Raw genomic sequence first — 23838 nt, forward strand, 5'->3', positions numbered from 1 at the left:
CCTATTTGAAACAAGTCTGTTGTTCCATGTCCAGTTCTAACTGTTGCTTCCTGACCTACATACAAATTTCTCAAGAGGCAGATCAGGTGGTCTGGTATTCCCATCTCTTTCAGAATTTTCCACAGTTTATTGTGATCCACACAGTCAAAGGCTTTGGCATAGTCAATAAAGCAGAAATAGGTGTTTTTCTGGAACTCCCTTGCTTTTTCCATGATCCAGCAGATGTTGGCAATTTGATCTCTGGTTCCTCTGCCTTTTCTAAAACCAGCTTGAACATCTGGAAGTTCACAGTTCACATATTGCTGAAGCCTGGCTTGGGGAATTTTGAGCATTACTTTACTAGCGTGTGAGATGAGTGCAATTGTGCGGTAGTTTGAGCATTCTTTGGCATTGCCTTTCTTTGGGATTGGAATGAAAACTGACCTTTTCCAGTCCTGTGGCCACTGCTGAGTTTTCCAAATTTGCTGGCATATTGAGTGCAGCACTTTCACAGCATCATCTTTCAGCATTTGGAATAGCTCAACTGGAATTCCATCACCTCCACTAGCTTTGTTCGTAGTGATGCTTTCTAAGGCCCACTTGACTTCACATTCCAGGATGTCTGGCTCTAGGTGAGTGATCACACCATCGTGATTATCTGGGTCATGAAGATCTTTTTTGTACAGTTCTTCTGTGTATTCTTGCCAACCAACCTAGATAGCGTATTCAAAAGCAGAGACATTACTTTGCCAACAAAGGTATGTCTAGTCAAGGCTATGGTTTTTCCTGTGGTCATGTATGGATGTGAGAGTTGGACTGTGAAGAAGGCTGAGCGCCGAAGAATTGATGCTTTTGAACTGTGGTGTTGGAGAAGACTCTTGAGAGTTCCTTGGACTGCAAGGAGATCTAGCCAGTTCATTCTGAAGGAGATCAGCCCCAGGATTTCTTTAGAAGGAATGATGCTAAAGCTGAAACTCCAGTACTTTGGCCACCTCATGCGAAGAGTTGACTCATTGGAAAAGACTCTGATGCTGGGAGGGATTGGGGGCAAGAGGAGAAGGGGACGACAGAGGATGAGATGGCTGGAAGGCATCACTGACTTGATGGACGTGAGTCTGAGTGAACTCCGGGAGTTGGTGATGGACAGGGAGGCCTGGCGTGCTGCGATTCATGGGGTCACAAAGAGTCGGACTTGACTGAGCGACTGAACTGAACTGAACTGATGCTGTACAGTAGGTCCTTGTTGTTTATTGATTTCATATATAGTAGTGTGTGTCTGTTGATCCTAAACTCCTAATTTATCCCTCCTCACCTTTCCCACTACTTCCCTGGTGGCACAGAGGGTAAAGCGTCTGCCCACAATGCGGGAGACCCAGGTTCTATCCCTGGGTTGGGAAGATTCCCTGGAGAAGGAACTGGCAACCCATTCTGGGACTCTTGCCTTGAAAATCTCATGGACGGAGAAGCCTTGTAGGCTACAGTCCATGGGGTTGCAGAGAGTTGGATACGTTTTGCATCCCAACTTTGGAATCACATCATTTATATGTGTCATAAGACCTTGGGTTGCACACTCACTTCTGTCCCATAAGTGGAGAAGGAAGGAGGGAGGCTGACTGAGGGAGAAGGTGTGTATTTTTCTTTCTGGTCACTGCTTTTCTTCTGGAGGCACTGTTCCTGTAGTGGTGGAGAGAGATGCCCGTTTGGGATTCTGTCCAAACTTCACACAAGTGGTATCTTGTATCTGATACCTTTTTTGATGGGAGGAATCTGAGAAGGGGCTGTGAGACACAGCATCTGCTCAGAGGAAAAGAAACAAATGGAGTTCTTCCCACCTCTCCTCTTCCCCTGGTGCAGGCTGGGGCTGCGGGAGTTCCGAGCACATAAAAGCCACCATGATGGGGTGGGAAGAGCTCAGTCCTGGGAGATGAGACCCCTGGGCTACTGAGCATGGGACTGGTCACTCAGGGTCTCCAGGTCTAGACCAGTCATGAGAGGAGAGCTGTTCCTGCTCCTGTAACACATTCTGGCTTAGAAACTGCTCTGTCTTCACCCTTCCCTGTGTCCCATTGCAGCACTCAGCATACAGTTTTTATTCTGTATATAAAGAGGTCGAAGCTGTTCTTGTGAATCTTCTCTGATGTGGGCCAAGGAGCCTGGCCGTGGTCATTTACCATCCCCAGGGTTGAATGATCCAGGCCAAAGATGCTTTTCATTTTGTCTTCCTGAAATGTATCCTAGGATGATTGACCTGCAGAGGGTCTCAGAAGACCAGCTGGCCTAAGATCAGCTTTGTTTCTAACTCCTTCCTACAGATGAGGCTCAGAAAGTTTCAGGACCCTGCTCAAGGTGACCTAGGGAATTAGTGGTTAGAATCAGGTCTCATGACTCTCACATCATTTTGATAAGCTGTACTTCTTCCCTGGTTGATCCTGTTTATATATCATGTGTGCATGCGTGCTTAGTCACTTCAGTCACGTCCCACTCTTTGTGATCCTATTGGCTGTAGCCCGCCAGGCTCCGCTGTCCATGGGATTTTCCCAGCAAGAATACTGGAGTGGGTTGTCATGCCCTCCTCCAGGGGATCTTCCCGACCCAAGGATCAAACTCACATCTCCTATTTCTCCTGCATTCCAAGAAGATTCTTACTGCTGAGCCACCAGGGGAGCTTTTGTATAGTATACCCTCCTGGGTTTTATTGCTTTCATGTCCTTAGAGTCAACCCCCAAGTCTTAGACTGGGAAGACTTGGGCATTGATGCTGGATGTCCTAAAACTGTGCAGCTTCTGTTACTGCCCTCCCACCAGTTAACCCAGATGCCCACCAAGAGACTGTATGGAGTTCTGTTGGAACTTGCCGTGGTAAACTGAAAGAAATAACTGCACCCCTCAAGCTGTCACTCCACCTTCCACCAGGGGCTGGGACATGGAACAGTGTCTGTGTGGGCAGAGTCTCAAACACCCACCCGGGTAAGGCAGGAGGAGGAGAGCTGGGGCTCCGGCTGGCCTGGCTGCCGTGGTTACTGTCCTCATTGCCAATTTCCTCCCGTGACTGGGGAGTAGATTCTACCAGCTGGCAGACAGCCTGTGGAACCGCTGTCTCAAATCATCATCCTTTTGTCCTGATCCTTATCAGGTCAGCAGAGCAGCCTTTTATTCCTTGTCCCCGGGGATAAAGCTTTTCTGTCATTGCAACATATTCAGGTAAAGACATTTGTTCTTGGTGTTTTCGTTCTAAGGAGCTGAAAAACGAGTGGTACCAAGCTGCTAGTACATCTTCTATTCTACAGAACATTCTATGATAGCTACTGCAGTTGTGTTAGGGGAAGGAAATGAACCCACGGCCCAGAAACCCTTAACAAGCACGCCTTTATACAAGTTACACTGTCTGTTCTTCCCCATTAATTAAACAAGTATCAGGGGACCTGCTATCATCAGGAAGCCAATGAAGGGAAAGAAAATAAAACAGGAGATGCCACCCTAGCTCACAAAGAGTTAAAAACCAGTCTGGTCAGGGAAATCAAAGCTCACACAAAGACGGCAAGTCTTTAGAAAGTATTCTAATGACAGGTTGCTAGTACAGTGTACAGAACATCAGTGGTAGCCAAATGGGCTCATCCAGGCACGTGGCCAAGAGATACGCCAGGACCACCACTGCACAGCAGAGAGAAGACGGACTGAAAAAAACTAGAATATACCCATGAACAAAAAGAAAAAGAAGATCTCTCATAGGCCTACCACCCTCATCGGGCTGCCATTCCCATCATATGGGTTACACACAGACTCATATACTTACAAACACACACATTCTACTGGCGTGATCTCTTCACTCAGACCAGTGATCAGCGTGACCCCCAGGAGCTGTGGGAATGGTGGTCTTTTCCCCTCCCTGGATTTGATTCTCTTCCTTCTCTTTACACAAGTTCCCTGCCTCCTCCACCCCTCGCTCCTCTCAGGGTTGTTCTTGTTCAGTTGCTCAGTCATGTCTGATTCTTTGCAACCCCATAGACTGTAGCACACTAGGCTTCCCTGTCCTTCACCATCTCCTGGAGTTTGCTGAGACTCATGTCTATTGATTCAGTGATTCTATCCAACCATCTTGTCCTCTGTTGTCCCCTTCTCCTCCTGCCCTCAATCTTTCCCAGCATCAGGGTCTTTTCCAATGAGTCGGCTCTTTGCATCAGGTGGTCAAGTATTGGAGCTTCAGCATCAGTTCCTTCCAGTGAATATTCAGGGTTGATATTCTTTAGGATGGACTGGTTTGATCTCCTCTCAGGGCAGAATCATCAGTTTAGAGATGCACGTGCCTGTCCTGTGATTTGTCCATGAAGTTTACAAGCATCTCTTCTAGACATTCCTTTCAAATTACAGAAGCCAAGTGTGTGCATGTGGGACAGGAGGGTGATGGTTGAGTTTGCCCAGAGAAATGGAAGCATGAAATGCAGAGGAGTTTGTCTTCTGCCTGCAATGCTCTCCTTCCCACAGGGGAAGCTCTCCACTGCCGTATCTATCTGTGCATCTCTCCATGCATCCATCTATCCATCCATCCATCTCACCTGGAATATGTAAAACATGTGAGCCTTCTCTAGTGCTTCCTTATCTTGCCATGTGTGTTGCAGATTAAATTCCACACTACCCAGCCTAAGTGCGTCAGTGATCATTTTGAGAACAGGTATATTTTGGTGCTTTGTTGCTTACTTCCTCCCAGCTTTTGTAGGTTTCAAGGGTTCTCCTTGGTGAGTACCATAGAGCATGTGGCTGAAAAGTGTCCCTACCCATTTTGAATCTACCTGGAATCAAGCCACTTTACTGAGGGACTTCCAGGGGAAGGTTGAAGGGCCTGGAGGGTAATGAGATTTGATGTCCTTGGCCTAGGCTGGGATCACCCTGACTTAACAGCTGCTGAGAAACCCACTTCTTTATTGCTGTATCCACTCTTCCCTGCCCCTCCACCTCTCCTAGAGGGTCAGCAGTCCCTAGGGTGGCCCAGAAGCAAAATCTACCTTTGACAAGTCCCAGTGGCATCTCACTAAACACTCAGCTCTAAAATTCTGTGGTCTTGAAAATACCATTGAACACAGACATTTGTGTGTCTCTATCACATGTTGATGGGTGGACCTTAGCCAGGCTGAGACCCCTTATGATTCGTGTAGGTGTGGGGGTGTCCATTTTCTACACTCTGCTTCCCCAGCCCAGCCCCTGGTCACAGTCAGGACAGCTACTTTGGGTCCATCATTCCCTTTCTCGTCTCTGAAAAGTGTTAGTTGCTCAGTCGTATCTGATTCTTTGCAACCCTATGGACTGTAGCCCACCAGGTTCCTCTGTCCATGGAATTCTCCAGGCAAGCATACAGGAGTGGGTTGCCATTTCCTTCTCTAGGGGATCTTCCCAACCCAGGGATCTAACACGGGTCTCCTGCATTGCAGGCAGATTCTTTCTCAGCAATTTCTTATTTGGCTTTCCTGCCTGGGAAACTAAATGTGCCCACACAATCATTAGCAAGTGTGGAAATTGTTGTTAGGAGCTGCATATTTGCTTCACACCCACCGATTTTTAGGTGCTGTGCAGAATATGATTGCCAGGGGATGGCTTTTGTCTGAGATGCCAAAAGGAAATTCATTAGCATTGAGAGAAATGCCTGCATTACAGATGGGATTCTTGACCACCCTGGGCCAGGGCTGGACAGAGCTGGACTGAGACCTCAGCGGCTGTCCTGGGTTGGGGGGTGGGCACCTCCCAGGACCTGGAAAGAGGCGAGCTGGGGGAGGATCCAGGCCCAGGTGGAGGAGGCCCAGAGGCAGGGAGGCCAGTCTCCAAAACCGTATGGCATTTATTCATCTTAACTCCACACAGCCCTAGGACAGAATCGAGGACAGATTTCTGGAGTTTTTCTGGGAATGTGTGGGCCTTCCTCAGTCCTGGCTTGACACGCAACACAGGATTTCGCTCAGGCTTATGGGCGTTTGAGTTCTGGCTCAGCAACTCATTGTGCTTCCCTGGTGGCTCAGGGGTACAGAATCCGCCAACACAGGAGACGTGGGTTTGATCCTGGGGTGGGGAAGATCCCCTGGAGAAGGAAATGGCAACCCACTCCACTATTCTTGCCAGGGAAATCTCATGGACAGAGGAGCCTGGCGGGCTACAGTCCATGGGGTTGCAAAGAGTGGAATACAACGTAGCGACTAAACAACATCATCAACGGCAACTTATTGGTAGGTGACTGGGGGTAGGTTGTATGACATCTCTGAGCCTCTCTTTTCTTATCTGAAAAATGGGCATAATCATACCTCCATGCAGGTTTATTCTTATGCAGCTTAAAAGTAAAGTACATTAAGAGGTTGGTGTCGTGCTTGTCCTGTGACAACGGTGTTTTGCTCGTGTGAGTTATCGTCCACGTGGTTGTTACCATGGTCAGCTCTAGACTGCTTGGTCATGTCTCCTTGGGACCTGAAGATGAAAACCTGGGAGCCACCTACCCTAGGCAGAATCCTAAGGAAGATACACAGCCTAATTCCTTGGAAATGGGAGAAAGATCTGTTGTATTTGAATATGTAAACATCTGTTTATGGGAGTAGAGAAGAAAGCAGTGGACAAAAGGGAAGAGCACTGTGAAATTTCCATTAGGAAAAAGCCACTAGTTATACCTGTGGCTTTCCCTTCTCTCCTGCTGCCCCACAGGGAGGTCACCATCTCAGGACCCTCCTTTACAGATCAAGGGGGAGAAGCCCTGGGAAATGCATGTAGTTGGCATTCCATCCACGTGTGTGCCGTGTCCTATAGAAGGAGAGCACTTGATCCAGGTAATTAAAAGTGTCAGCTCCTTATCCAGGAGAGGGTTCTATTAAATTATGTAAATATTTTTGCAAGTTGGAACTCTGAAGAAGACTTATTGATCTGTGGCAAGCCGCCAGGCAGCTGGTAAAGATTGGGAAAATTGTTCTCAATCCAAGGCAGGTCCTAGGAGGGGTGGGAACACAAACAGTCTGGAGGCTCTTTTGTTTCACCTTTATCTTCGCCTCCTGTGAGGAGCCTGCAGTTTCTCCCAAGGAGGATGAATCAATAGCAGACAATGACATGGTTAGTGCAGCCTCAGTGAGTCTCACATGAGCCATATTGGCATGGCTTCCCAGAGGGGCGGCCTGGATAAGGGAGGGGAAATTGATGTCAGGGGATGGGAGTCTGATGCAACTGGAGGGGACAGGGGGCACCTATGGGAGGTGGCTGGAGGGGACAGTGCTGTGCAGATCCTTGGCTCAGTCCTGTCCTCCAAGAGCTCCTTGGCACCACTGACCCCACACACTGAGGTCCATGTCTGCCCTTCCTCCTCTTTCCTGCCCCAGTCCCTGGCTCTGCCCTGAGGATGCTGGAGATGGGGTTAGCCAACTGACATGTGTAGTCAGCTGGGTCTTGAGAACAGAGATGCAGAGATGGGAAGGGAGTGGCTGGCATGGCCAGGAACTCTTTCCTCGTGGTTTTGGTCCTGTGTGAATTGGGCAAGCACCCTGAGGAGGAACCAAGGCTGACAGCTGAGAGGGCTGCCCGAATGCCCAGCACTTCTAGAACCCCCGCTAGCTAAGCTGGAGCTACTAGTTTCCTGTTTCATGGTGTCTCTCTCTTTCCTTGTCTTCTCCATGTCAGTATGGCCAGTTCTTAGAACACTTTCTAGCACATAGTGGGTGATCAGTAAATGTTTATTGAATGAGTCAGTGCATAATGATTCCTTCTTTGTCTTGATTTAGTTCTCCTGTGAAGGTTCCCAGAGCTGGAGCAGAGGGTGTAGAGGAGAAAGGGCTCTTCTAGTGCTGGGAGTTTGGGGACAGTCCTCTTGACCCCGTATGCTGAGCCTTGTAGTGGGGACCACTCTAGGGACTGAGTCCAGGGGCTTTCTGTCACCAGGGAACTCCTGGCAGCTGGGCTGCAGGGCAGAAGGAGTGACTGGAAACAGAGGGACGAGTGGTCAGGGAAGATGAGACACTGGGAACAGGTCATACATGGTGCTTGCAATGGATACTTTCCGTCTCTCCTGCCCCAGCCTTGGGCCCTGTGTGTCCAGCAGCTCCTACCTCCGCCTTCTCCTCTCCTCTGGATTCCTCCCTCCATGGATCTTGGCATGTCTCCAGGGCTGATGCAGATTTGGGGGCTCCTTTAGCTCTCTTTCTTCCCACTGCCTCGCATTTTGCAGATCTGTGGCTCATTTGCACCTTTAGTGGTTATGGAGGAAGGGTAGAATGGAACCCACAAATACAGTTTTGCTGTTTGTTAGTAACTTCTGTCAGATGAGAAAAGCTGAACCAAATAGTAATATCGTGTGTGGTTTGGGATGGCTGCTTTTTTCCCTCTAAACTTCCCATCGCTTCACCTCTCTCCGTCAGAACAAGGTGGTGGGGACTTGTCTACCTTATGGATGGGTTTGGAGCAGAGCCGCATGGTGGTTCTGTCAGACTGGTCCAGTGTGTCAGGTGGCAGCCCGAGCAGTGCACTAGAGAGAGGTCCGAAAGGATGATGCGTGTGTGTGTGTTGTGCTCAGCGGTTCTGAGACCATGTTCTTTTTCTTGCATTCGAGGAAACTTGCTATTTTTCCTCCCAGTGTCTCCGGGTACAGTGAGCCCCGACTCTGCTTGAAGTTTTGTGCTCTGCAGGGAGCCGTTACTTTGCTGTTTAAAAAAGCCTTTATGCTTTGTGGCTTTAGATCATTTCACATGATGAAACACCATCTCACTACTGACAATTGTAATTTACAGTGTTTCACGGTCTTTTCAACTGAAAAAGAGTGATCATCACTCGCCACGGGCAGACTTGGAGAGTCGCCATTTCCGAGCCAATTGGGAGTGTCTTGCTGGCTCCCTCTGGATGAATCTAGTCCTCCCTGGGGCCTGCACGTCTTCATTTGCTCCTCTTCCTCACCCTCACTGTCTTTTCATCACCTCAGCTGCTCTCTGCCTCCGAGTGTCACTGCTGTCACCGTCATCACCACCATCACCACCACCACCATCACCATCACCACCACCATCATCACCACCACCATCATCATCACCATCACCACCACCACCATCACCACCACCACCACCATCACCACCACCACCATCAACACCACCACCATCACCATCACCACCACCATCACCACCACCATCACCAACACCACCATCACCACCACCATCATCATCACCATCACCACCACCATCATCATCACCATCATCACCACCATCACCACCACCATCATCATCACCACCACCACCATCATCACCACCATCACCACCACCATCATCACCACCACCATCATCATCACCATCACCACCACCACCATCATCACCACCACCATCACCATCATCACCACCATCACCACCACCACCATCACCACCACCACCATCACCACCATCACCACCACCATCATCATCACCATCACCACCACCATCGTCACCACCATCATCATCACCATCACCACCACCATCATCACCATCATCGTCACCATCACCACCATCATCACCACCATCATCATCACCATTACCACCACCATCATCACCATCATCGTCACCATCACCACCATCATCACCACCATCATCATCACCATCACCACCACCATCATCACCACCATCATCATCACCATCACCATCACCACCACCACCATCACCACCACCATCACCACCATCACCACCACCACCATCATCACCACCATCACCACCACCATCACCACCATCACCACCATCATCATCACCATCATCACCATCACCACTACCATCACCACCACCATTATCACCACCATCACCACCACCATCATCACCATCACCACCACATCACTACCACCCATGCACAACTTGCATTCTGTCCCTAGACCCCCATGTCTGTCTCCATCTCCTCATCTATTAAAAACTGGGGCTCGGAATCCTGGGCCACAGGTTTCACTAGAAGAAACAGGCAGTGGGAAGAGCTGACCTTTGGAGAGAGACTGGTGGGGAGGAGGATGTTTCTTGAACGACAGAATACTGAGTCCACCACTATCCACTCTGTAACCTTGGGCAGCACTTATTTACCTGTTGTAGGTCTCTGTTTTTTTCATGTGTCAGATGAGACTAGTAATACCTACCTGTTTAGACTCTTGTGAGTCTTAGAGCCAATGTTATAAAGTTCCTGACACAAGGATTGACTCAGTCAGTTTTATCATGAGGATGATATCTGTAGGACAGTGTGTTTCAAAAGTAATGTAAATTGTGTAAATGTGTGGTTTTACTATTCATGTTCTCTGACTCAATAAACTGGATATTATAAAATGTGTACTACCACTGCTTCTGGGGGTTCCCAGGTGGCTCAGCAGTAAAGAATCTGCCTGCCAATGCAAGAGATGCGGGTTCCATCCCTGGGTTGGGAAGATCCCCTGGAGAAGGAAATGGCAACCGAAATCCCATGAACAGAGGAGCCTGGCAGACCACTGTCCATTGGGTCACAAAGAGTCAGACATGATTTAGTGATTAAACAACAACGACCGTTGCTTCTGCCATCATTGCTGTTACCACTGCCCCACCATCACCCCTGCCAGCACCTGCTGTTACCTCCATCACTAGTCATCACCGCAGCCACCACCATGACTAAAATCAGCAATAGGGAACTCTCGCTGGACTCACTTGCCAAGCATTGTTGTAAGTGTTTTGCATGTATCCACTCACTCAATTCCTACAAAAACTCAGAAGAGGTATTCAAATATCATTAGTCTCATTTTCAGTATTATTACCTTCCTGATAGATGACAGATCTGTCTCGGAAATGTTCAGTAATTTGCCCAAGGCCATAGAGTTAGTAAGTGGTGATGGAGCCTCTGTGCTGTCCACACTTTGGCTACGTCGTTCAGGTTATTTACACACGTGCTTTTATGTCTGTCTGTCTGTCCCTGGCATATGTGTTTCTACGCAGGTCGGTACATACTTTGTTGTTTTGACACTGAGGAGGCCGTGGTGGCCTTATTAAAGACTAAGTCCATTACAAATAACAGAGGTAGAAAATATTCACAAGATATCTCACAGATAAAATAATGCAGGGTGATTTTTAAAGTTCTGTGACAGAAATTAGAGTAATAAAGGTGTAAGAAAGGGGAAGGAAGACAGAATTTCAATCATAATACAGTTAAAATCTTCAACAATAATAACTTTATTTAAAACTGATTATAATCAGTGGAGAAATGCTGTAAATTATATAATTGAGCTTTCTCTCAGCCCTGCCTTTTATTATCTCCCAACTTTGTTTTCTTCCCTGGAAATCAAAGAAGCATGTAAAAATAGTCTTTGGGGGTTCAGACTGGAGGGCACTATTATTCTGGCCAGAAACATCTCATTAGGGCATTCAGTTCAGTTCAGTTCAGTCGCTCAGTCGTGTCTGACTCTTTGCGACCCCGTGAATCTCAGCACACCAGGCCTCCCTGTCCATCATCAACTCCTGGAGTTCACTCAGACTCACGTCCATTGAGTCAGTGATGCCATCCAGCCATCTCATCCTCTGTCATCCCCTTCTCCTCCTGCCCCCAATCCCTCCCAGCATCAGAGTCTTTTCCAATGAGTCAACTCTTCGCATGAGGTGGCCAAAGTACTGGAGTTTCAGCCTTAGCATCATTCCTTCCAAAGAAATCCCAGGCCTGGTCTCCTTTAGAAAGGACTGGTTGGATCTCCTTGCAGTCCAAGTGACTCTCAAGAGTCTTCTCCAACACCACAGTTCAAAAGCATCAATTCTTCGCCGTTCAGCCTTCTTCACAGTCCAACTCTCACATCCATACATGACCACTGGAAAAACCATAGCCTTGACTAGACGCACCTTAATATCTCATTAAGACAGTCGGTAGTGGAATACCTGAACTCTAGCGCACCTGCTCTCTATCTGACTTTGAGTGGTGATGGAAGGAAGGGAAGGGTAATATCTGCTTTCTTACATAGTTTAAAACAAACAAAAAATAGAAATCTCCCTTTTTAGTGATTCTGGGTGCCAGCACCATGTTGCCCATGAGGTCTGGACCACTCAGCCTTGTGAGTGAGTTTGTGACATTTGATGTGGTCTGGAGTTGTCAGGGGACCAGTGGCCGAGCTGTCACCCTGGCAGCTGCCAGCCTGGTTGCTTTGGTCTGCCGAGGGTGATGGGGACCCCCTCTGCCTCACAGCTGTCAAATCCAGTCCCATCCTGGCTGGTCAGGGTGACACCTCTGCATAAGAAGTCACTTTATTTTATATTTTAGAAGCAGGTGCTTGGAAGGATATTTGCTTTGGGTACACTTTGTTCCCATCACACATATTGTGTGTTGGGGGATTTATCTTACTGGTAGGAGGCTGGAGCCATCTATTTAAATGGAAATAGTTACTTCAGAAAAATACAGGGACTTCCTTGGCAGGTGTCAGGGAAAGAAGGGGTGTATGTGTGTGTGTGTTGGAGTAGGGGCGTGGGTTGTGACGTTAACATGTACATACACATTGTAAATCCCTAAGAGGACTAGTTTCTTCAGACCCAGGTTGGAGAAGGCTCTAGCAACCCTCTTGGGGCCACCTTCCTTCCCTCTGGGTCTTTGCACTGGAAAGTGGACAGATGGTTCTATGGTCCTACCAAGAGAAGGGATCTGAAGCCAGTGAGGAATCATTTCAGCATCAAACAGCCTCACACTGGTTAAGCTAGTGGTCTTTGGTAAAGCTCAATAGATGGATATGGATAATAAATTACATGCTGCAGGCAGCCGGGCTGCAGTGGGGGCCCCCAGAGCCATGTGGGTGGGTGGGGCGGGAGTCAGTGATGGCTCAGGAACCAGCCGCAGGGGAAGTATGGATGGGAGATTGGGATTGACACACATACACTATTGATGCTATGATGCTGGGAAAGACTGAGGGCAGGAGAAGGGGGCAACAGAGGATGAGATGGTTGGATGTCATCACTGACTCAATGGACATGAGTTTAAGCAAACTTCAGGAGATAGTGAAGGACAGGGTAGCCTGGTGTGCTGCAGTCCATGGGGTGCAAAGAGTTGGACATGACTGACTGAAACAACAATATAATAGATAACTAATGAGGACAGAATGTGGTCCACTGGAGAAGGGAATGGCAAACCACTTCAGTATTCTTGCCTTGAGAACCCCATGAACAACATGAAAAGGCAAAATGATAGGATACTGAAAGAGGAACTCCCCAGGTTGGTAGGTGCCCAATATGCTACTGGAGATCAGTGGAGAAATAACTCCAGAAAGAATGAAGGGATGGAGCCAAAGCAAAAACAATACCCAGCTGTGGATGTGACCGGTGATAGAAGCAAGGTCCGATGCTGTAAAGAGAAATATTGCATAGGAACCTAGAATGTCAGGTCCATGAATCAAGGCAAATTGGAAGTGGTCAAACAAGAGATGGCAAGAGTGAATGTCGACATTCTAGGAATCAGCGAACTAAAATGGACTGGATTGGGTGAATTTAACTCAGATGACCATAATATCTACTACTGTGGGCAGGAATCCCTTAGAAGAAATGGAGTAGCCACCATGGTCAACAAAAGAGTCCAAAATGCAGTACTTGGATACAATCTCAAAAATGACAGAATGATCTCTGTTCGTTTCCCAGGCAAACCATTCAATATCAGAGTAATCCAAGTCTATGCCCCAACCAGCAATGCTGAAGAAGCTTAAGTTGAACGGTTCTATGAAGACCTACAAGACCTTTTAGAATGAACACCCAAAAAAGATGTCCTTTTCATTATAGGGGACTGGAAGGCAAAAGTAGGAAGTCAAGAAACACCTGGAGTAACAGGCAAATTTGGCCTTGGAATACGGAATGAAGCAGGGCAAAGACTAATAGAGTTTTGCCAAGAAAATGCACTGGTCATAGCAAACACCCTCTTCCAACAACACAAGAGAAGACTCTACACATGGACATCACCAGATGGTCAACACCGAAATCAGATTGATTATATTCTTTGCAGCCAAAGATGGAGAAGCTCTATACAGTCAGCAAAAACAAGACCAGGAGCTGACTGTGGCTCAGATCATGAACTCCTTATTGCCAAATTCAGACTGAAATTGAAGAAAGTAGGGAAAACCACTAGACCATTCAGGTATGACCTAAACCAAATCCCTTATGATTATACAGTGGAAGTGAGAAATAGATTTAAGGGGCTAGATCTGGTAGACAGAGTGCCTGATGAACTATGGACAGAGGTTCATGACATTGTATAGGAGACAGGGATCAAGACCATTCACAAGAAAAAGAAATGCAAAAAAGCAAAATGGCTGAAGAGGCCTTACAAATAGCTGTGAAAATAAGAGAAGTGAAAAGCAAAGGAGAAAAGGAAAGATATAAGCATCTGAATGCAGTGTTCCAAAGAATAGCAAGGAGAGATAAGAAAGCCTTCCTCAGTGACCAATGCAAAGAAATAAAGGAAATCAATAGAATGGGAAAGACTAGAGATCTCTTCAAGAAAATTAGAGATACCAAGGGAACATTTCATGCAAAGATGGGCTCAATAAAGGACAGAAATGGTATGGACCTAACAGAAGAAGAAGATATTAAGAAGTGGCGAGAATACACAGAAGAACTGTACAAAAAAGAGTTTCATGACCCAGATAATCATGATTGTGTGATCACTCACCTAGAGCCAGACATCCTGGAGTGTGAAGTGAAGTGGGCCTTAGAAAGCATCCCTACGAACAAAGCTAGTGGAAGTGATGGAATTCCAGTTGAGCTATTCCAAATCCTGAAAGATGATGCTGTGAAAGTGCTGCGCTCAATATGCCATAAAATTTGGAAAACTCAGCAGTGGCCACAGGACTGGAAAAGGTCAGTTTTCATTCCAATCCCAAAGAAAGGCAATGCCAAAGAATGCTCAAACTACCGCATAATTGCACTCATCTCACACGCTAGTAAAGTAATGCTCAAAATTCTCCAAGCCAGGCTTCAGCAATATGTGAACTGCCAACTTCCAGATGTCCAAACTGGTTTTTGAAAAGGCAGAGGAACCAGAGATCAAATTGCCAACATCTGCTGGATTATCGAAAAAGCAAGAGAGTTCCATAAAAACATCTATTTCTGCTTTATTGACTATGCCAAAGCCTTTGACTGTGTGGATCACAATAAACTGTGGAAAATTCTGAAAGAGATGGAAATACCAGACTGCCTGACCTGCCTCTTGAGAAACCTATATGCAGGTCAGGAAGCAATAGTTAGAACTGGACATGGAACAACAGACTAGTTCCAAATAGGAAAAGGAGTATGTCAAGGCTGTATATTGTCACCCTGCTTATTTAACTTATATGCAGAGTACATCATGAGAAACGCTGGGCTGGAAGAAGCACAAGCTGGAATCAAGATTGCCAGGAGAAATATCAATAACCTCAGATATGCAGATGACACCACCCTTACGGCAGAAAGTGAAGAGGAACTAAAAAGCCTCTTGATGAAAGTGAAAGAGGAGAGTGAAAAAGTTGGCTTAAGGCTTAACATTCAGAAAACGAAGATCATGGCATCCGGTCCCATCACTTCATGGGAAATAGATGGGGAAACAGTGGAAACAGTGCCAGACTTTATCTTTTTGGGCTCCAAAATCACTGCAGATGGTGACTGCAGCCATGAAATTAAAAGATGCTTACTCCTTGAAAGGAAAGTTATGACCAACCTAGATAGCATATTGAAAAGCAGAGACATTACTTTGCCAACAAAGGTCCGTCTAGTCAAGGCTATGTATGGTTTTTCCAGTGGTTATGTAAGGATGTGAGAGTTGGACTGTGAAGAAGGCTGAGCGCCGAAGAATTGATGCTTTTGAATTGTGGTGTTGGAGAAGACTCTTGAGAGTCCCTTGGACTGCAAGGAGATCCAACCAGTCCATCCTAAAGGAGATCAGCCCTGGGATTTCTTTGGAAGGAATGATGCTAAGGCTGAAACTCGAGTACTTTGGCCACCTCATGCGAAGAGTTGACTCATTGGAAAAGACTCTGATGCTGGGAGGGATTGGGGCAAGAGGAGAAGGGGACAACAGAGGATGAGATGGCTGGATGGCATCACTGACTCGATGGACATGAGTCTGAGTGAACTCCGGGAGTTGGTGATGGACAGGGAGGCCTGGCGTGCTGCGATTCTTGGGGTCGCAAAGAGCTGGACACGACTGAGTGACTGAACTGATGAGGACATACTGTATGGCACAGGGAACTCTATGTGATGCTCTAGGGTGGCCTGAATGGAAACGAAATCCAAAAGGGAGGGGAGATATAGATATATACAAAAAATATTTATATATATATATATGTTCAAAATATATATATGTATATTTGGCTGATCCATTTTGCAGTATTTTGTATTAGCTTCACTAGAAACTAATACAACATTGTAAAGCAACCCTACTCCAATAAAAATTAATTTAAAAAAAAGGCCAAGTAGGAGATCAGAAAACCAAGGCTGCACTTCAGCAAGAGATCTAGAAAAAGGGTTTCAGAGTAGCAAAGGAGATTTTTTAAAATAAGGAGTTTGTAAAATTGAAGGTCCAAATATAAAGTCAAACAGAAAAGTGAGGCCATTCACGTGTGTCACACAGGAAAATCTGACCATGAAAGCAGGGTCTTTTCCCATCTTACCACATCTCACCCTTGGTAGCAGAAACTAGTCCTCGATACTGGAAATGGGAGGTTATCACCTGCTGGAAAGCACCTGTCTGAAGGTGGGGGAAGATGTATCAGAAAGATAGGAACAGGTAGAACCTGGTACAGCCAGCCTGCCCTTGAGTGGATAGTCTGCTCTGCAAACATTTGTTTCATCCTGGCATGAAGTCAAACAGCCAGACAATTGACTGCACAAGAGGATTTAGGGCAAGTTGGAAAAGGTCATTTTGTCAAAGTCTTGGAGTCAGACCAGGATCAGATGAAAATGTGGTGATGGGTAGGCATGGTTTGTTAAGAACGGTGCTGTGCTAGACAGAATAATTACCTGTGAGATGTCTACATCTTCATCTCTGAAACCTGTATGTTGCCTTCCATGGCAAAGGGACTTGGCAGGCGTGATTTAGTTCAGGATCTTGAGACAGGGGTTAGACTGGAGTATTCAGGTGGGCCCAATATAAACACAAGGATCCTTAGTAAAGGGAGGCAAGAGGGTTGGAGTCAGAGAGAGATTTGAAGGTTCTACACTATTGGCTTTGAACCTGGAGGAAAAGGCCATGAACCAAGGAATTCTGGTGGCTTCTAGAAGCTGGAAAAGATGGTAACAGTTTTTCCCTAGAGCCTCCAGAGAGAGCAGTCCTGTTGATACTTTGAGTTTGGTCTGGTGAAAACCATTTTGGACTTCTGACCTACACAGTGATAATTGATTTATTTACTTTATGCCTCTGAATTTGTGGCAACTTATTATAATAGTTGGAAATTAATACATCTACCAATTTCTTTTGAGATATTTCTTGCCAAAGTTTGCTCTAGAATCTTCATCTGTAATTTCTGTTCTTATAATTTGGCGTGTATAGCTGTGTTGATAACATTGCAATATGGATTTGTATTTGCAAAAGGAGTAAAATCAAGCTTATTTCAATCCTAGTTAAAACATCTAAAGATGTGTGCTTCTCCGGGCCCTAATTGTAGCCATACCATCACCTGTTGGGAGTACAGTGTTCCCTTCAGGAGAAATATCTAAGGAAAACACAAGAAACATCCTGCCTTGACATGAAGCTGTACCTAACAGATGGGTGGATCATTGATGGGTTTTGTAAATATTGCCTGAATCTGGAGCACTTTGAGAAAAATAGTGCATATAGAATACTGTAGGCTATTTTTTTTCTGCACAATCATTGAATACTCCTGTCCCCACCAATGTTATATGATTATGTACTATATGTTCTCAAATATGTGGCTAAATATGAAATTCACTGCTCCCTCCAGATCAGAAACAAAGACAAGCTCTCAAAAAACCACTCATGGTCAAAAGTATTGAGTGAGATCAAAGCAGAGAAACACATACAAGCAGCCATCACAACAAATCCACATGTAAACATCGATGAGAAGGAAATGAATCCACTTTCTTTCTCAACCCAGAGCAGGTTTTGACCCTGTTTGGAGTTCTCTGTGCACAAGCTGGAGAGAGGGGTACACACTGCTTGCTGGTTGTTGCTATGGAAACTGGCAGAGACAAAAGGCCAGGCAAATGAAGGAAGAAGATGACATCTCAGGACTGAAAAACAAAACAAAATGGGCTGTTCTTTCTTCTTCTCTCCCCATTTTGCTACATGACTGTATTAAATGCTATGATTAGAGCAGCGAGGAATGTAGAAAGGAAAACAGGAAGATGGACAAAGGTCAAAGGTTTGCCTTCTCTCTTGTCACTTGTTTCAACTGCATAATCCAGTTCAGGTTTTTCTCTTTGGTTGCCCATCAATTTCCTCTCCTACAAAAGCAAAGAATCTACCCATATGTTGGAAGGCAAAGCTTTCCTTTCTCTCTAGGGAAGGAAGCTCTAGCTTCTCAGTATAAAGAAGCTCTTTCTAACCAGTGGACTGCCTGCCTGCCTTCTCTTTGGGGTATTTTCATCTCTAGAGGTCAAGGCATGGCAGAATGACCCAAAGGTCCCAGGCACTTCTCCTGTCTAGTGATTCAGGAATTAGTCATTTCAGTCATTTGATTTAGGGGAAATGGGACTGAGTTTCAAGTGCATCTCTTTTTATCTAGGAAAAAAACAAACCCTGAACCATATGATTGTAAGGCTCCTTTCCTGGGAAGCCCTAACATTCCTTCTGCCTTTTCACTAGCCCCATTCTACTTGATCTGGGGAATTTCCTTCACTTTGGGGTTGCAGTGACTTTTTGCCACTTTTGAAATTAGTCTTGACTTCTCCAATGTCTTTTAGGAGAAACTCACAAGTTACATAAAAAAAAAAACCTAAAAGCTAACAAGAGTTGAAGAAAAGAGGAATAATGGATCTAGAGATGTCATTGGTTCCAGCCTTTTATTCGTTGGATGAGTGAACCATTAAGTATTTCTCTGCTGCCCTAAATCAGGACAAGTGGAGCCCCGTGTTAAAATTCTTGCTCAGAAAATTCATTTTCCTGGAGCCCCTTCTCAGACCTCCTGAAGTGAGGAATCTCTTGGGATGGGCCTAAGGAACCTGTGCATTTAACTCCCATTTTATCCTTCAGATCAAGTTCCACCTATCAACCTAGGTCTTCCTGGCAACCTTCAGGACAGCCAGAGTCTGAGATGGTGCTCATTAAGCTGGTCCGTTGGCTGATAAGGAATCTCTTTTGGGTAAGCTGAAGCAAGTCTTTGTCTCTTGGGCAGAGAGAAGAGCAAGCTCAGAGTCCACTTTAAACAAGACTCTTCTCACAGATGGACGACTCAATCATTCCTGGTTTTTTCCATTTGAATTTCTGTGGGCAGTGATGTGTGAAAATGCCCTTACCTACCTCATGTTGTGTCCGTCTCCAGTTTCTCTCAGCTTGATTGACTGTTCTGCCCAGCCTGGTAGGTTCTTCACACCATGGGGTCTGTTATACACACTGTCTATCCTGATGGAAGGCCAGCTTCCTGCCATTTGTCTGTCAGTGATCACATGGCTGTCCATCACATGTGGCTGTCCGTCTTAGACATTCTGTATCATTGGCTTGCAAACTTTAGCTGCATCAGAATCACCTGGAGTCTTGTTAAAACACGGGCTGCTGGGCCAGTCCCAAGGGGTTCTGATTCAGAAGGTCTGATTCAGATGAGGCCTGGACCGTGCATCTCTGACAGCGATGCTTGCTGAGGCTGGCACTGCTGGTCCAGGGACCGCACTTTGAGAGCTGCCGTCCAGTGTTTTACGCTTCGTGGCTGGACCATGTAGGCCCCTTAAGGAGTCGGATTCATCTCTGTCCCATGCACTGCCTCTGAAAAGGCCATGCACGATGAATGTGTGATGCTGAATGGGACAACTGAAATGAGATACCTCTCTGACCTCAGACTAGTCCTTGGATTCTGACTGTGAGCTTCCAAAGCCAGAGGGCCCCCCAGAGAGTCCTAGCTGGCATTCCCCAGATCCAGCTGGGGCCTATTGTTGGATTTATTGGCAGCCACAGAATCTAAGGCCAGATTGGTGCCAGGGCTGCTGACCTTCCCGCAGCGCCCGGCTCAGACTCAGTCTTCTTATAGTTCGCAGCTGTGATGGGAAGACTTCCTTAAGCTTCTGTGCTCTAGCTTGTCCTTTAGAGACAACTGTGGGGTCAGCTGCCCAAGCTCTGGACTCTTGTCTCATCCTCTGAGTGTCTGTGGTCTGGGCCTGGGACTCCTAAGCCTCTCTGAAAGTGAATCAATGAAAGTGAAAGTGTTAGTTGCTCAGCCATGTCCGATTCTTTGCGACCCCATGGACTGTAGCCTGCCAGGCTCCTCTGCCCATGGAATTCTCTAGGCAAGAATACTGGAGTAGGTTGTCATTTCCTTCTCCAGGGGAATCTTCCCTACTTACTACAATTCAGACGGTCTCATCCTCTGCAGTAGGAAAAAGTAGAGTTAGCGTCTAAGCCACCGCCACCACACCAAGTCTGAAACTACTGTGTATATTTGCCCCTCACAGATCTAAAGTTCTGTTCTCTGATGTTAACGCGTAGGTGACATTACCTAATAATGAACACATCAACAGCTACAGAAGTTGGATTATCTCATCGATCTTCTGTGCTGTAAAGTTCTGTAAATCCCATTTCACAGACCAGGACGCTGAGGCCAGAGTGGTTGAGTCACTTGTCTGTGGTCCGAGTTGGAGGCACTCACTGCTCTCAGGTGTCTTTGACTTCATGTTCCAATGCAGAGCTTGGCCCTTTAGACACCAAGCTTCAGATGGTGTTTTAAGGGATCCAACTTCTATCGAATTCCACTCTGCAATGAAGAGTTATGAAGTTTCATTTTAGAAATTGTTTTTGATTTTGAAAAAAAAAATTTAATGTGATTTTAAAACTTCTTTGAAGTCCTGGATTTTTTAAGTCTTAGTCTTAGAAGGTAGGCTGAAGTATAAGACCAGTAAAGATGTATTGGGTTGGCTAAAATGTTCGTCTGGCTTTAAATAAAAATATAAGACACATTTTTCTTTTTTTTTTTTTTCCATTTTCACTAAGAACTGTATTGAATAACGTTTATTAACCAAATGAACTTTTTGGCATTCACAATCTCTGGGAATGCCCAGAGATTCACATATCAGTTTGAAAACCACTGGACTGGGTAAAGATGGTGAAACATGGGGCATGAGAAGGCCTGGGTCAGCCAATGGCTCTGCCACCTGCTGTGAGACCTGGTGCAAGTCAGCAAGCTCCTCAGGACAGGACTCAGTTGCCTTGGTTATAAAGTCACAGAAACAGACACGAGTCCTCCCATGTCTGTGACTGTGACCCTGATTAATGAACTTGAGCTAATGGCTAAAAAAAATTAAAAATAGGTTTTACTTTTATGAAGTGATCAAGTGTGAAAGTCGCTTAGTCGTGTCCAGCTCTTTGCAACCCCATGGACTACACAGTTCATGGAATTCTCCAGGCCAGAATACTGGAGTGGGTAGTCTTTCCCTTCTCCAGGGGATCTTCCCAATCCAGGGATCGAACTCAGGTCTCCCACATTGCAGGCAGATTCTTCACCAGCTGAACCACGAGGGAGCTAGTCATAATTAGTACGTTACATACAACTGTGTTATGAAAAAGAGTTTGGAGAGAAATTATGTCCTAAAGTGAAAGGTCTCAAACACACTGTCACTAACATTAGTACTATTTTAGGGTCCCCTTTCCCCACACTTTTCCCATTTATGGATAGAAGACAGCTATATTTTAACCCAACCCTGGTCAAATTGGCACAGGTTCATTATCAGTAGTACCTGAATGAATAGCAGGTTACTTATCAAAAGCCCCCACTTTTACAAATACATTTACAGCGGAGGTTGATAATTCTGCGATAAAAATCTTTGAACCCGAATGTCAGTGGTTTGAGCAGTAAAGATTTTTCAGAGATTCTGGAGAAGTAGGGTGTTGCCTTCCACCTTAATTCTGTTTCCTGTCCTTACTTTTCCAGTGTGTGGCCTCTTTCTTTGACAAACTACAGGGGAGATGACACTGTTGCAGTGAGTGATAGAGTTGTCTCGGTGTAAGCCATGGTGCAGGCATCAGGGCCATGTTAGCCTTTTACATAAAGTTAAGTTTTGGGAGATCTTGTCCAAATCCACACTAGGTAATGGTTTGGTACAGATGGTTAGTGTTGCATAGAAAATGGTGACCCAGTGTGTCCAGGAAATTCATATTTATCTTATAAAGAAAAAAAACCTGAAAAGATTGGCTTAAATATTAAGTCAAATTATAAAGGATTATTTAAAATACCTTTATTGATTATTTTATAGTAACTACCACTTTTACCATGAGAATAGGCCTTTTTAAACTTTAAGGGGGGTGGTTGGCGCTGCAGACGCGAGCCAGGACCCTTCGTGCCTTTTCCACCGCTGTGTCTCCTGTCACTGGCGCTCCGAGGCTAAGCCCGCCCACAACAGAAAGAACCTCCAAACATGAAAGGGCGCCGAGAAGAAAGGCACTACCTCCCAGGACAGAGAAAATGTCTGTTGACCAGGACTGGCCTAGTGTTTACCCTGTTGCAGCTCCATTTAAACCCTCCGCAGTACCTCTTCCTGTTCGAATGGGTTATCCAGTAAAACGGGGAGTGCCCATGGCTAAGGAGGGAAATCTGGAACTTCTAAAGATTCCCAATTTTCTGCATTTGACTCCTGTAGCAATTAAAAAGCACTGTGAGGCTCTTAAAGATTTTTGCACTGAGTGGCCAGCTGCATTAGACAGTGATGAGAAATGTGAGAAGCATTTTCCAATTGAAATTGACACAGCTGATTATATTTCATTAGGACCATCTATTCGAAACCCCAAAGCACGAGTAGTGACCTTACGGGTTAAACTTTCCAGTTTGAATTTAGATGATCATGCAAAGAAGAAACTTATTAAACTAGTGGGAGATTGATACTGCAAGAGCACAGATGTGCTTACCATCAAGACAGACAGGTGCCCTTTAAAGAGACAGAATTATGATTATGCAATGTATCTACTAACAGTTTTATACCATGAGTCTTGGAAAACTGAAGAGTGGGAGAAAAAGAAGACTGAAGCAGATATGGAAGAATATGTATGGAAAGACAGCGCCTCAGAAAAAAACATTCTGGAAACCCTTTTCCAAATTAAAGCTGCTGAGAAAAATACAGAATTAAGTAAAGAAGAGCTCCTTAGTACTAAAGAAGTTGAAGATTACAAAAATTCTGTTGTTAGTCTTAAGAATGAGGGGGACAATGAGAATACCCTTTCTCAGTACAAAGAATCAGTGAAGAGACTATTCCAGAATACAGAAAGGACACCCCAAACTCAGTAATTTAAACAAGATGAAGAGACAGAGGAATAGCCAGCAGATAAAGGAACGGGATAAATGCCCACCAAACCAAACAAAAGAGGAAGAGATAGGGAATCTATCTGATAAAGAATTCCGAATAATGATAGTGAAATTGATCCAAAATCTTGAAATTAAAATGGAATCACAGATAAATAGCCTGGAGGCAAGGATTGAGAAGATGCAAGAAAAGTTTAACAAGGACTTAGAAGAAATAAAAAAGAGTCAGTATATAATGAATAATGCAATAAGTGAAATTAAAAACACTCTGGAGGCAACAAATAGTAGAATAACAGAGGCAGAAGATAGGATTAGTGAATTAGAAGATAGAATGGTAGAAATAAATGAATCAGAGAGGATAAAAGAAAAACGAATTAAAAGAAATGAGGACAATCTCAGAGACCTCCAGGACAATATTAAACGCTACAACATTCGAATCATAGGGGTCTCAGAAGAAGAAGACAAAGAGAAAGACCATGAGAAAATACTTGAGGAGATAATAGTTGAAAACTTCCC

The 23838-nt window shown here is 45.5% G+C and overlaps 2 protein-coding genes across 6 annotated transcripts in view; both read left to right on the top strand.

Annotated features, from left to right (window-relative positions):
• The window catches only part of TMEM178B (transmembrane protein 178B), a 412255-nt gene that overhangs the window by 251188 nt on the left and 137229 nt on the right, over positions 1-23838 (top strand). The gene's annotated exons all lie outside the window — the stretch shown is intronic.
• On the top strand, positions 10552-23322 carry LOC129658802 (28S ribosomal protein S35, mitochondrial-like). The gene is given in 2 exon segments (XM_055589634.1): positions 10552-10606; positions 22328-23322. Coding segments are annotated over 2 exon segments (1035 nt in total). The 3' UTR covers positions 23308-23322.

This window comes from Bubalus kerabau, chromosome 8 (assembly GCF_029407905.1).
Source record: "Bubalus kerabau isolate K-KA32 ecotype Philippines breed swamp buffalo chromosome 8, PCC_UOA_SB_1v2, whole genome shotgun sequence".
NCBI lineage: Eukaryota > Metazoa > Chordata > Mammalia > Artiodactyla > Bovidae > Bubalus > Bubalus kerabau.